This window comes from Labrus bergylta, chromosome 4, assembly GCF_963930695.1.
Source record: "Labrus bergylta chromosome 4, fLabBer1.1, whole genome shotgun sequence".
NCBI classification, from domain to species: domain Eukaryota; kingdom Metazoa; phylum Chordata; class Actinopteri; order Labriformes; family Labridae; genus Labrus; species Labrus bergylta.
The window spans coordinates 621,429-636,428 of record NC_089198.1 but is presented as its reverse complement, the minus strand read 5'-3'; the positions used below and the strand labels follow the sequence as shown (position 1 = coordinate 636,428).

At 46.4% G+C, this 15,000-nt stretch overlaps 1 protein-coding gene across 1 annotated transcript in view; it reads right to left on the bottom strand.

Moving 5' to 3' along the window:
• Positions 1–2,799: 2,799 nt before the first annotated feature.
• Positions 2,800–15,000, bottom strand: part of LOC109977385 (hydroxyacid-oxoacid transhydrogenase, mitochondrial) — a 14,589-nt gene continuing 2,388 nt past the window's right edge. The window contains exons 5-14 of the mRNA XM_065953452.1: positions 14,210–14,364; positions 13,708–13,904; positions 13,236–13,313; positions 13,007–13,112; positions 5,262–5,414; positions 4,611–4,709; positions 4,190–4,268; positions 3,892–3,988; positions 3,281–3,438; positions 2,800–3,060 (exon numbers count right to left, since the gene is read on the bottom strand). Of these exons, the coding sequence (XP_065809524.1) occupies positions 2,977–3,060; positions 3,281–3,438; positions 3,892–3,988; positions 4,190–4,268; positions 4,611–4,709; positions 5,262–5,414; positions 13,007–13,112; positions 13,236–13,313; positions 13,708–13,904; positions 14,210–14,364 (1,206 nt within the window). The 3' untranslated portion in view covers positions 2,800–2,976. The remainder of the gene's footprint in view (positions 3,061–3,280; positions 3,439–3,891; positions 3,989–4,189; positions 4,269–4,610; positions 4,710–5,261; positions 5,415–13,006; positions 13,113–13,235; positions 13,314–13,707; positions 13,905–14,209; positions 14,365–15,000) is intronic.

Here is a 15,000-nt window from a genome sequence, read left to right as displayed (position 1 = left end):
ATGTTAGTTTAAATGAATCCACTCCTCCCAGTCATTTCTGTACTCATATACCTCAAGACACCGGACGAGGTGGTGGAGTAGCAACTATTTTTAATTCTGGTCTTCTAGTTAACCCTCGACCAAAACTGAATTTTTCTTCTTTAGAAAGCCTCGTTCTTAGTCTTTCACATCCAGTCTCAAGAACCTTTCAGCCAGTTCTAGTTGTTGTAGTTTACCGCCCTCCTGGCCCATATTCTGAGTTTCTAACTGAATTTGCAGAATTTTTTATCAGATTCAGTCCTGAACAGTGATAGAATAATTGTTGTAGGTGACTTCAATATCCATGTGGATGTTGATAATGATAGCCTGAGCACAGCTTTCATGTCACTATTAGACTCTATTGGTTTCACCCAGGGTGTAAACGAACCTACTCATCGTTTTAACCACACCCTGGATCTTGTTTTAGCTTATGGCATAACCTTACAGTTTTCCTAGAAAATCCTCTTCTATCAGACCATTTCCTTATTACTTTCGACTTTGTCCTGCCAGAATTATCTTTGCTTAATAAAAATGTGCTCTCTAGAAGTCTGTCGGATAGTGCTCTGATTTAAGGAAGCTATTTCAGCTGCTTTTGATTCAGTACCGTGTTTCAACCCAATTGGAAACTCTTATGATAGCTTTAGTCCCTCTCAGCTAGATCAGTTTGTTGATAGTGCAGTGGATTCACTGAGAGTTACTCTGGATTCGATTGCTCCCCTAAAACAGAAGGTTATCAAACGGCAGAGACTAACTCCATGGTTCAACTCAGAAACCCGTACTCTAAAACAATCGTCGCGGAATTTTGAAAGAATATGGCGCTCGACCAAAACGGTAGAATCTCGTTTTTTCTGGCAGGATAGTCATAGAAGATATATGAAGGCTCTATGTCACGCTCGAGCTGCCTACTACTCCTCTCTAATCGAGGAAAACAAAAGCAATCCTAGATACCTTTTCAGCACTGTAGCCAGGCTGACAGAGAGTCATAGCTCCATTGAGCCTTGTATTCCTTTAGCCCTCACCAGTAATGACTTCCTGAGCTTTTTCAACAACAAAGTTTTAGACATCAGAGACAAAATTAGTAACCTCCTGCCCTTACCTGGTGCGGATACGTCTGATACGGCAGAGACAGTTCCAGGACCAGATATTAGTCTCGACTGTTTTTCTCCAATCGACCTTTCAGAGCTAAATTCAATTATTTCTGCGTCAAAACCGTCAACCTGTCTTTTAGACCCAATCCCAACCAAGCTGTTTAAGGAAGTCTTTCCCTTAGTTAGCAACTCTATATTAGATATGATCAATTCGTCTTTACTGGCAGGGTATGTACCACAGTCATTTAAAGTAGCAGTAATCAAACCTCTACTTAAAAAGCCTACTCTGGACTCAGGAACTCTAGCTAACTACAGGCCTATATCCAACCTTCCTTTTATCTAGAAGATCCTGGAGAAAGTGGTAGCTAATCAGCTGTGTGACTTTCTCCATGACAACAGTTTATTTGAGGAGTTTCAGTCAGGATTTAGAGTCCACCATAGCACTGAGACTGCACTAGTTAGAGTTACAAACGATCTACTTCTAGCTTCAGACAGGGGACTTCTGTCTGTGCTCGTCTTGTTAGATCTTAGTGCTGCTTTTGACACCATTGACCATCAGATCCTATTATACAGACTAGAACATTCACTTGGAATTACAGGGACTGCTTTAAGTTGGTTTGAATCCTACTCATCAGACCGATCTCAGTTTGTACATGTTAATGATGAGTCCTCTATGCACACCGAAGTTAGCCATGGAGTGCCACAAGGTTCAGTGCTTGGACCAATTCTCTTTACATTATATATGCTTCCTCTGGGAAATATTATGAGGAAACACTCCATACAGTTTCATTGTTATGCAGATGATACTCAGCTCTTTGTATCAATGAAGCCCGATGGCACCAGTCAGTTATGTCAGCTAGAAACGTGCCTTAAGGACGTTAGGACCTGGATGACCAGAAATGTTTTTGCTCCTTAACTCAGACAAGACTGAAGTTATTGTGCTAGGCCCTAAAAACCTCAGAGAGACTTTTTCTAGTGATTTGACTGTCCTTAGTGACATCAGCCTGGCATCTAGCACCACTGTTAGGAATCTAGGAGTTCTTTTTGATCAAGATATGTCCTTTAGCTCTCACATCAGGCAAATTTCAAGAACAGCCTATTTTCACCTTCGTAATATATCCAAGATCAGGAATATCCTGTCGCAAAATGATGCAGAAAAACTAGTTCATGCATTTGTTACCTCCTTGTTGGATTATTGTAATTCTGTTTTGTCAGGGTGCTCTGGTGGGTCTCTAAAGACTCTTCAACTAGTCCAGAACGCTGCAGCTCATGTACTGACTAGAACTAGGAAAAGGGACCACAACGGTCCCAGGACGCAGGCCTGCTGGTGGTACCTACAGTCTCTAAGTGTACTATGGGAGGTAAAGCCTTCAGTTATCAGGCTCCTCTCTGGAATCGCCTTCCAGCCGAGGTCCAGGAGGCAGACACAGTCTGTATTCTTAAGAATAGACTTAAAACTTTCCTTTTTGATAAATCTTATAGTTAGTGCTGGTGTAGACCAGCTCTTAGTTATGCTGCTATAGGCTTAGACTAGGGGGGAAACTGGCACCTTGAGATCGTTGGTCTTTTACCTGCTTTTTGTAAAGTGTCTCGAGATAACACTTGTTATGAGTTGACGCTATACAAATAAAAATTGATTGATTGATGATTGACACACAGAGACACACACACAACAAAAGAATCCCAGTCCGTCTTTGATTGAAACATTGTTTATATAAAATGAGGTAGAGGTGAGTGTCAGAGGAGAAACAGTACCATCTAGTGGCTGTTAGAGGAACTGCAGCTCAACACAAAGCAGACAGGAGATCAGTTTAAAGACACAGTGTGTGTGTGTGTGTGTGTGTGTGTGTGTATGTGTGTGTCTGTGTGGTCAGTATAGCTTCATAGAGGCTTCAAACAGGAGGCTCAGGTCCTCCTCGGTGTGTTCTCTGGGGGACAGTTTGGTCACTCGCTCCTGAAACAGCCAAACAGAAACAGTTTTATCTCAAACGTCCCACAGTGACATGTGACAGGCTGCAGGTGAGCTCACACCTGAGTCCCCACAGTGACATGTGACAGGCTGCAGGTGAGCTCACACCTGAGTCCCCACAGTGACATATGACAGGCTGCAGGTGAGCTCACACCTGAGTCCCCACAGTGACATATGACAGGCTGCAGGTGAGCTCACAACACACCTGAGGGATGGTTCCTTTCACCAGATCCGGGATGTCGTCTTTACTATAGCCCACAGCAGCGAGTCCGTCCTCCACCTTCAGGTCGTACAGTAACTGACGCAGCGTGTCTGCAAGAACAGGACCTGCATCCTCCCGCTTCACCTGACTGATGTCTGCACCTGAACGCAACACAGAGGGATTATAACTGTACCTTAACATGGAGTCTGTCACTGCACCTGAACGCCTCACAGAGTAGGTCGCTGTACCTGAACGCCTCACAGAGTCTGTCGCTGCACCTGAACGCCTCACAGAGTCTGTCACTGCACCTGAACGCCTCACAGAGTCTGTCGCTGCACCTGAACGCATCACAGTCTATCGCTGCACCTGAACGCCTCACAGAGTCTGTTAATGCACCTGAACGCCTCACAGAGTCTGTTAATGCACCTGAACGCCTCAGAGTCTGTCGCTGCACCTGAAAGCCTGACAGAGTCTGTTAATGCACCTGAACGCCTCACAGAGTCTGTCGCTGCACCTGAACGCCTCACAGAGTCTGTTAATGCACCTGAACGCCTCACAGAGTCTGTCTGAGTGCAGGTTGTGTTTTGTGTGTGTTGTGCTTTATGAACAGATACCAAGGATCTCTGCAGCCTCCAGGTGGCGCTCTGGACACATTGGAGCTGTGAAGTTGAAGACGGCCGGAGACGTGAGGACGACTGAGAGACCATGAGGCTGAGGACACACACACACACACACACACACACACACACACACACACACACACACACACACACACACACACACACACACACACACACACACACACACACACACACACACATTTTATTGACGGTTATAGACGCAAACATTTCTCTAACTAAACGTCGTCTTCATAAGAAAACAGCTGGTCCATGTCGTCTTCTCGTCACTCACCACCAGGGCGTGCTCCACGCTGTAACCCTTCGCTGAGTGAGTCTTCACGTTGCCAGCGATCGGATAGGACATCCCGTGACTGCACAGAGGAACACTTTGATCACTGAGACGCTGCATACTTTTATTACATTTATTAATATTTTTATATTTCTCTGTCAGAGGTGACGACCTGCAGAGTTTATGATCTTTTAAGAGTTATTAATAAACTGTGAGCTGAGAGACGAGGTCATCGTCTCTGCATCTCTCTGACTTTGTCGTATCATAAATGTCTGTAGAATCACAGGGTGGCAGCAAAGTGCCGATGTGGCACGCAAAGCATCCTGGTACATGTAGGCACTGCAGGCCAGAATCTGGAGTGTTAGCTTTGAGTGACATCTGTAAATGTTCAGGAGGTTAACGTGAGCAGAGACGATTCTCTCACCACAGATGAACTCCAGCGTTTCCAAAACCAATCCCAGCAAACACACTGGCCAGGTGCATGCTGGACCGGGCCTCCAGGTCCTCAGGGTCCCGCACCGCTCTGCAAACAAACAAACGATCACACATCGTGCTAACAGGAATCCTGCTCACGGTTCGGAAAAATCCTAAAGCGACACTCTGTAACTCCTCCTCCTTCAAACAGTCGATCTAATGGAAGCACCAACAGGGAGGATGGCGTCTCTCTCATGGCATCCACAGAGCGCCCCGCTCGCCTGTTTTCAGCACTATGTAACTTTGTCAGCGGGTCGAGGTCATCTGGTGAGAAGTGAGTACGTCTTTACGGCGCTAGTTCACACAGCAGCCTTCAGCTACAAATCAGCCAGTTAGCCCGTCTCTGTTTGATACAGTACGGGATTATTTACTGTCATTTAATATTAAGAAATATATAATCAACAGATTTATGTTTTTTTGTGTTTTTATTCAATGTGTTGATTCTGAAACGCAGATAAAGAACCTGAACACATCATAAACCTCCGACATCTTCTCGTAAACGAGGAGAACAGCAGCTCTGTTTGATTTAAACCTTAAGTGGAGTTCCACAGAGAACCTGTTCGGGTCCTCTGTGGTTCTGCTGATTTCAACTTTTTGTTACCGTTTCATGTACTTGGCGAGGACATTAAGGGCGTGGCGGGACCAGACGTCGCTGATGGGGTTGCTGCCTTGGTAGGCGGGGCGGTTGATGGGGTTGGGGGGGCAGGGGCTCCTCTGGTTGTAAGGCAGGGCGGTGTACGACTCCAGAGCGTGACTGAAGGAAATAAAAATGATAAATTAATAAATGCACAAAATCAAATTAAAGAGTCCATATTATGCCCTTTTTGGGGTTCATATATTTAATCTATGTTCCTACTTTTGTACGTTCACAATAGATAAAGTTCTAAAAAAGTTTCTGTTTTGGGGCACGCTGGTGGCTGTTGGGCCTCAGCCATGTGCATGGGACAAGCGACTCAGGCCTGTATCACAGTTCTCAAGCCTGACTAGAGTATTTTGGAGGGAACTGAACAAAGGGGTCTTAGCCCAGCAAGCCCCCAACAGAAACCAACAAATAGGTGTGAAAAGTGGGGGGGTGTCTGAATTCTCTATCCTCATTGGAGGAGGCCTGCTCACGTCTTTAAAAGCAATCACCAGGCATTGCTTCCTTCTCTTCAAGTGTGGTCTGCCGACACCAGAGGATACCCTCTCCATATGATGGACTCCATCATTCGAGACAAAGCCTTTCCTCCTCTTGGCTTACATAAGTTAAACTCCAGAGCTGAGGTTGCTCAGTATAGGTAGCTCTTCACATGCTGAATTCAAGCATCAGAGGATTGAGCTGACTACTTCCACGGCATATTTTCAGGAGTTTTGGGCGCAATCAGATGCTATCAGGTTCGAGCAAAAAGAAGAGTTTCTTTCCTTTGATTTTTCGTAAGACGTCATTGAACGCAACTGGACAGGAGCGCTGAAGGAAGCCCACTGATCCCTGAATCCACAAGAACACATAAAGAACTTGGCTCCTGCAACCAGAAGACCCTATAGAGCAGCGCTCTGGTTGAAGATCTGAATCCTGCTACCCTCCTCCTACATCTGCCACGAAGGAAACCTGCCTGAATCTGCTGATTTAACATTCAACAGAGTGACGATCTAACCAACTTTGCAACGATCACCAGGAGTTACCCCAAGTAAGAGCTTTGGTCTGGGCAGAAATAGTTTCAGAAATAGTTATGTTTCTTTTATACCCACTGATAATTATGCATCATTGTTGACGAGATGTCACATTCTGTATATTATCTGTTGTAAGCTGCTGCATTTGTTTTATTGTAATGAACTGCTGTGTTCGTCTATGTGTTTAATGCTATGCTAGTTTACCTTCAGTCAACGGCTTTCACAATCAGAAAGACCAGTGTACCTGCCATTGAATCAAAGTCCGGCCACTGGCTTTCTGGTGTTTAAGTAACAGTGACTGAACTCAGCTCAGAGAGCTCAAACTATTTCAAAAGGCAGCCACACGGCTTCCTTTGTTGTCCACCATTTTGTCACCATGTGACGAAGCCACATGGTGCATTGTCTCTCTCCACCATCTTGTTCTCTCTCTCTCTCTCTCTCTCTCTCTCTCACACACATCTACATACACACTCATCTGCACACACACACATTTACACCTCATCCACAAGCCTTTGCTTGATAATGTTTGTTGCTTAGATTAGTTTATAATAGTTATTTGTTTAATTAAGTTCATTGATTTTGGATTGATGTTGCTTTGTTTAAATAAATTCTGTTATAATTTAAGAGAGCAGTTGTTTGTGGTTACTGGTGTATTTGCATTGTGATATAAGCTGGGTGAGAAGGCTTTGTGTACGGATTTCACACCTTCAATTTATTAAATATAGTTATTCATTATTAATAATATTAGTAATTAAATAACTAATTTGAGACTGATTTGAGTGATATTTTGGTTATATTTACCTGATTACAGGTTGGTGCCCCAAAACGAGATTAAACATAGTTTAATGATATTTTATTTATATTATTAATAATTAAGTATAATTATTAAAGAATATAACCAAAGTTGACTTGATACAACCCCAACATGGCGCAATGGTTAGGGCGCGCGTCCCATGTATTGAGACTTTCGTCTCGAGCGGTAGGCCCGGGTTCACTTCCACCCGTGGCCCCTTTCCGCATGTCATTCCCCGCTCTCTCTCTCTCTGGTTTCAGACTCTATCCACTGTCCTCTCTCTCTCTCTGGTTTCAGACTCTATCCACTGTCCTCTCTCTCTGGTTTCTGACTCTATCCACTGTCCTCTCTCTCTCTGGTTTCAGACTCTATCCACTGTCCTCTCTCTCTGGTTTCTGACTCTATCCGCTGTCCTCTCTCTCTGGTTTCAGACTCTATCCACTGTCCTCTCTCTCTCTCTGGTTTCAGACTCTATCCGCTGTCCTCTCTCTCTGGTTTCAGACTCTATCCACTGTCCTCTCTCTCTCTGGTTTCAGACTCTATCCACTGTCCTCTCTCTCTCTGCTTTCAGACTCTATCCACTGTCCTCTCTCTCTCTCTCTGGTTTCTGACTCTATCCACTGTCCTCTCTCTCTCTCTGGTTTCTGACTCTATCCACTGTCCTCTCTCTCCCTGGTTTCTGACTCTATCCACTGCCCTCTCTCTCTCTCTCTGGTTTCAGACTCTATCCGCTGTCCTCTCTCCCTGGTTTCTGACTCTATCCACTGCCCTCTCTCTCTCTGGTTTCTGACTCTATCCACTGTCCTCTCTCTCTCTCTGGTTTCAGACTCTATCCGCTGTCCTCTCTCTCTGGTTTCAGACTCTATCCACTGTCCTCTCTCTCTCTGGTTTCTGACTCTATCCACTGTCCTCTCTCTCCCTGGTTTCTGACTCTATCCACTGTCCTCTCTCTCCCTGGTTTCTGACTCTATCCACTGTCCTCTCTCTCTCTCTCTGCTTTCAGACTCTATCCACTGTCCTCTCTCTCTCTCTGGTTTCTGACTCTATCCACTGTCCTCTCTCTCTCTCTCTGGTTTCTGACTCTATCCACTGTCCTCTCTCTCTCTGGTTTCTGACTCTATCCACTGTCCTCTCTCTCTCTGGTTTCAGACTCTATCCACTGTCCTCTCTCTCTGGTTTCAGACTCTATCCACTGTCCTCTCTCTCTCTGGTTTCAGACTCTATCCACTGTCCTCTCTCTCTCTGGTTTCTGACTCTATCCACTGTCCTCTCTCGCTGGTTTCTGACTCTATCCACTGTCCTCTCTCTCTCTGGTTTCAGACTCTATCCACTGTCCTCTCTCTCTCTCTGGTTTCAGACTCTATCCACTGTCCTCTCTCTCTCTCTGGTTTCAGACTCTATCCACTGTCCTCTCTCTCTCTCTGGTTTCTGACTCTATCCACTGTCCTCTCTCTCTCTGGTTTCAGACTCTATCCACTGTCCTCTCTCTCTCTCTGGTTTCAGACTCTATCCACTGTCCTCTCTCTCTGGTTTCAGACTCTATCCACTGTCCTCTCTCTCTCTCTGGTTTCAGACTCTATCCACTGTCCTCTCTCTCTGGTTTCAGACTCTATCCACTGTCCTCTCTCTCTGGTTTCAGACTCTATCCACTGTCCTCTCTCTCTCTGGTTTCAGACTCTATCCACTGTCCTCTCTCTCTGGTTTCTGACTCTATCCACTGTCCTCTCTCTCTCTGGTTTCTGACTCTATCCACTGTCCTCTCTCTCTCTGGTTTCTGACTCTATCCACTGTCCTCTCTCTCTCTCTGGTTTCAGACTCTATCCACTGTCCTCTCTCTCTCTGGTTTCTGACTCTATCCACTGTCCTCTCTCTCTGGTTTCTGACTCTATCCACTGTCCTCTCTCTCTCTGGTTTCAGACTCTATCCACTGTCCTCTCTCTCTCTCTGGTTTCTGACTCTATCCACTGTCCTCTCTCTCTCTCTGGTTTCAGACTCTATCCACTGTCCCCTCTCTCTCTCTGGTTTCTGACTCTATCCACTGTCCTCTCTCTCTCTGGTTTCAGACTCTATCCACTGTCCTCTCTCTCTGGTTTCAGACTCTATCCACTGTCCTCTCTCTCTCTGGTTTCTGACTCTATCCACTGTCCTCTCTCTCTCTCTGGTTTCTGACTCTATCCACTGTCCTCTCTCTCTGGTTTCAGACTCTATCCACTGTCCTCTCTCTCTGGTTTCAGACTCTATCCACTGTCCTCTCTCTCTCTGGTTTCTGACTCTATCCACTGTCCTCTCTCTCTCTGGTTTCTGACTCTATCCACTGTCCTCTCTCTCTGGTTTCAGACTCTATCCACTGTCCTCTCTCTCTCTCTGGTTTCAGACTCTATCCACTGTCCTCTCTCTCTCTGGTTTCTGACTCTATCCACTGTCCTCTCTCTCTGGTTTCTGACTCTATCCACTGTCCTCTCTCTCTCTGGTTTCTGACTCTATCCACTGTCCTCTCTCTCTCTCTGGTTTCAGACTCTATCCACTGTCCTCTCTCTCTGGTTTCTGACTCTATCCACTGTCCTCTCTCTCTCTCTGGTTTCAGACTCTATCCACTGTCCCCTCTCTCTCTCTGGTTTCTGACTCTATCCACTGTCCTCTCTCTCTCTGGTTTCTGACTCTATCCACTGTCCTCTCTCTCTCTCTGGTTTCAGACTCTATCCACTGTCCTCTCTCTCTGGTTTCTGACTCTATCCACTGTCCTCTCTCTCTCTCTGGTTTCAGACTCTATCCACTGTCCTCTCTCTCTCTGGTTTCAGACTCTATCCACTGTCCTCTCTCTCTGGTTTCTGACTCTATCCACTGTCCTCTCTCTCTCTCTGGTTTCTGACTCTATCCACTGTCCTCTCTCTCTCTGGTTTCTGACTCTATCCACTGTCCTCTCTCTCTGGTTTCTGACTCTATCCACTGTCCTCTCTCTCTCTCTGGTTTCAGACTCTATCCACTGTCCTCTCTCTCTCTGGTTTCTGACTCTATCCACTGTCCTCTCTCTCTGGTTTCTGACTCTATCCACTGTCCTCTCTCTCTCTGGTTTCTGACTCTATCCACTGTCCTCTCTCTCTCTCTGGTTTCAGACTCTATCCACTGTCCTCTCTCTCTCTCTGGTTTCAGACTCTATCCACTGTCCTCTCTCTCTCTCTGGTTTCTGACTCTATCCACTGTCCTCTCTCTCTCTGGTTTCAGACTCTATCCACTGTCCTCTCTCTCTCTCTGGTTTCAGACTCTATCCACTGTCCTCTCTCTCTCTGGTTTCTGACTCTATCCACTGTCCTCTCTCTCTCTGGTTTCAGACTCTATCCACTGTCCTCTCTCTCTCTCTGGTTTCAGACTCTATCCACTGTCCTCTCTCTCTCTGGTTTCAGACTCTATCCACTGTCCTCTCTCTCTCTGGTTTCAGACTCTATCCACTGTCCTCTCTCTCTCTCTGGTTTCAGACTCTATCCACTGTCCTCTCTCTCTCTGGTTTCTGACTCTATCCACTGTCCTCTCTCTCTCTCTCTGGTTTCTGACTCTATCCACTGTCCTCTCTCTCTGGTTTCAGACTCTATCCACTGTCCTCTCTCTCTCTGGTTTCTGACTCTATCCACTGTCCTCTCTCTCTCTGGTTTCAGACTCTATCCACTGTCCTCTCTCTCTGGTTTCAGACTCTATCCACTGTCCTCTCTCTCTCTCTGGTTTCTGACTCTATCCACTGTCCTCTCTCTCTCTGGTTTCTGACTCTATCCACTGTCCTCTCTCTCTCTGGTTTCTGACTCTATCCACTGTCCTCTCTCTCTCTCTGGTTTCAGACTCTATCCACTGTCCTCTCTCTCTCTGGTTTCAGACTCTATCCACTGTCCTCTCTCTCTCTGGTTTCTGACTCTATCCACTGTCCTCTCTCTCTCTCTCTGGTTTCTGACTCTATCCACTGTCCTCTCTCTCTCTCTGGTTTCTGACTCTATCCACTGTCCTCTCTCTCTCTCTGGTTTCAGACTCTATCCACTGTCCTCTCTCTCTCTGGTTTCTGACTCTATCCACTGTCCTCTCTCTCTCTGGTTTCTGACTCTATCCACTGTCCTCTCTCTCTCTCTGGTTTCTGACTCTATCCACTGTCCTCTCTCTCTGGTTTCAGACTCTATCCACTGTCCTCTCTCTCTCTGGTTTCAGACTCTATCCACTGTCCTCTCTCTCTCTGGTTTCAGACTCTATCCACTGTCCTCTCTCTCTCTGGTTTCTGACTCTATCCACTGTCCTCTCTCTCTGGTTTCAGACTCTATCCACTGTCCTCTCTCTCTCTCTCTGGTTTCAGACTCTATCCGCTGTCCTCTCTCTCTGGTTTCAGACTCTATCCACTGTCCTCTCTCTCTCTGGTTTCAGACTCTATCCACTGTCCTCTCTCTCTCTGGTTTCAGACTCTATCCACTGTCCTCTCTCTCTCTGGTTTCAGACTCTATCCACTGTCCTCTCTCTCTCTCTGGTTTCAGACTCTATCCACTGTCCTCTCTCTCTCTCTGGTTTCAGACTCTATCCACTGTCCTCTCTCTCTCTCTGGTTTCTGACTCTATCCACTGTCCTCTCTCTGCATTAAAGGCACGAAAAGCCCAAAATAAATCTTAAAAAAAAAAAAAAAAAGTGTCTGTTTTCATGAACTGCTCCTCCTTGCTCCCTCTACGCTCTGAGTCCGTCAGCTACACTCTGTTGAGCCCACACTGTTAGACCCCACGTGGGCCAAGTCTGCTCTGATTGGTCTGCCAATCCGCTCTGTCGTTATTGGTCAGTTGCTCAGCACGCTTCTCTCAAATTTCAACATGAGCTGCAGGGCTTGCCACAACGAGCCAATGGGCTTAGATCAGTGATCTCACACTGACAATGACGTCGGACTGACAAATTTTTATTGAGGGGGGCTAGAACCGAGAAAAAGCATAATATGGGACCTTTAAACATAAGATAAAAAAACGTAAATCAGTCAGAATAACAGCAAAGATTAAAATGAAAAAATATTTAAAAGTTATTTTATTAAAAGTTTAAAAGATATATACTCATTTCAAAAAGATAGATAGATAGATAGATAGAAGATAACTTAAAAAAAATTAAAAAAATTAAAATACTTGCTTAATCACCTCTGTCAAACAGTCTCCAGTCCGTCTACAAACCCCCCAATGATGAGAAAAGTCCATCCTCTCCGTCTTCTGCCGGCTCCACTTTTCTGAAAATGTGTGCTCTAACAGGCCGTTTGGAGATTTTCCCTTCATGACATCACAAAGGGCACTAGCCCCTCCCCCAGGTGGGTGACACTCCCACAGCTAGGTGTTTGTTCTGCCCTCTGAGTCTGCCTTCTCACCGTAAACAATAGGACATGGACCCCCTCACTCTGAGAGCTAACCACTGGACCACAGTGCAGCCCCCGTAGCTCTGCTTTCACTTCAGATGACATAAAGACGTTTGTACAAACCTGAACAAAGTCTGTTTGTGTGCTCTCTCTTCACTGCGTCCTAAAATCATTAACACGCGCGGCGGCGTCCTGTCGTTAAAGTTAACGTTCACACTGAAGCTGAGCTGAGCTGAATGCAGGTGAGAGGTCAGGAGGATAAGACAGAATCACTCAGGTCACCTGTCCACAGGTGAGTCACACTGTTGTTCTCTCGTTTGAAACAAAGAACATGAAGTACACACACACACAGAGACACAGAGAAACACACAGAGAAACACACACACACACACACACACACACACACACACACACACACACACACACACACACACACACACACACACACACACACACACACACACACACACACACACACACACACACACACACACACACACACACACACACACACACACACACACACACACACACACACACACACACACACACTGACCAGAGCACGTCAAAGCCGCTGTTGGCGGCGACTCTCTCGGGCATGCTCAGTGTGTGTATCGGGTCCACGATGCCCAGCGTGGGTCTGATGGCTCTGCTGGCGATACCTGAACACAGACAACCAATCACAGCTCAGAGTGACTCTGATGTCATCGTCACTCCCAGCAGCATTGTTCAGGAGTGTGAAACATGCAGTTATCACATGCAGAGAGCAGTCCTGACTCCTTTACCTGTTTTGGCTTTCAGAGGCTCGTAGTCGAAGATGGCGACCCCGGTGGTCTCGCTGCCGGTCCCTGCTGTCGTTGGAACTGAAGATTAAAGTACAATCAGAAACATGTGAGCAGGTGACCTTTGACCTGTGTGCTCTTCACTCTCACAGGAACCTTGAGCTGACGCTGACAGATAAGACAAGACGAGAACTTCAACACGCCACCTTCCCTCCAAACACGGGTCACTCTGGTTAGCCTTCAGTCATAACATGTTCTGATTGGACGATGACATGTCACCTGACTTCTTCATTGTTCTTTGAATCACTTTCTCATTTATTAAACGTCTTTCAGCATCTTTTATTTTACCACCTGACACCTTTATTAACCAACCATCAACTGTCCTCACAGCCTTCTGACTCCGCCCCCCTCAGTCTACCATCCAGTCAGCTTTAACCTCAGCGGTTGCCATGGTGACATGAGTGTGTCCCATTACCTGCGATGAGCGGCTTCAGGGCTCCGGTGACCGGCTTCCCCTTCCCGATCGGAGCGTTGACGAAGTCCAGGAAGTCGGCGTTGGGGTGACACGCGTACAGATTGGCGGCCTTGCAGGTGTCGATCACAGAGCCGCCGCCCACCGCCACAAACACGTCGAAAGAGTTCTTTCTGGCAAACGCGATGGCCTCTTTGAAACTGGAACGCAGAAACACAGAGGCGACGTTAGCTCACTTTTCACTCCAGAACGGACCTGCAGACATCTGAACACCTGTCAGAATAAATGCTGCCTCGTTAGCCAATCAGGACGCAGACAGTGACCCGGAACCTGAAAGACCTGAAACCAAGTCAGACCAGATCGAGTTTTGTTTCTGAACAGAGTCGGATCTGTATAAAAAGAATCTGTTCAGCTGGGGAAAGAACCCACCTGAGCGACCTTTGACAATTGACCTTTGACCTGGCAGTCTAAAGTGGACCTCACCTGTGTGCTTTCTGTTTCTCACCTGGTGTCGGTGGGCTCCACGCGGACGTTGTCGTAGACTTTGTAATTGACTCCGTTCTTGGCCAGAGACTCGAGGACGGCCTTCACCGGGGGGAGGAGGGACAGGTTCTTGTCCGTCATGAGGCAGACGTTCCGAGCTCCGAGGTTCTGCAGGTCCTGCAGGAGAACCGGAGAACAAGGTCACACCGATGAAGCAAAACTGTATTAATATTTATCCTCTTAAAGAACCAGGAGCAGAAACGGAACGCCAACATGGAAACAGAGGATGAAAAACTCAACCTGGGGTTTGTGTCAAAGCTGAATTCTCGTCAAAGTGCTCCAGTAAAAGTCGTCTGAACGCCGGCGTTCTCTTCGGCGTGCAACGTGTATTTCTGCTTTGTTTTAAATAAGCAACCTGCACTCAGCTCACTTTAGTCTTTTTGAGACGCCAGAAGCACTGGAGAAACGTCAGTGTTCACCGTCCTGTGCTCAGCCTGAAGATCTGCAGCTCCAGTATTTTCTTCATCCTATCGATTCATCTGCATCATCAGGTCAAAGGTCACATATCCTCCTCCTCTTCTTCAGTTTAAATAAGTCTCAGAGCTCCTCAAAACATGTGTGTGAAGTTTCTTGTTCTAAATCCACTCTGATCCTGTATTTGATCATGTCTATAAACCCCTCTATTTCAGCCCTGCTTAGAACAGGCTGTTTCTGTGTCTGTACCTTTAAATATGTAAATGAGCTGTGTCTGACCACGCCCCCTCTCTGGAAGGGCTTGGGTGTGCTCGGTCTTTCTCGCTCCATGTCCTATTG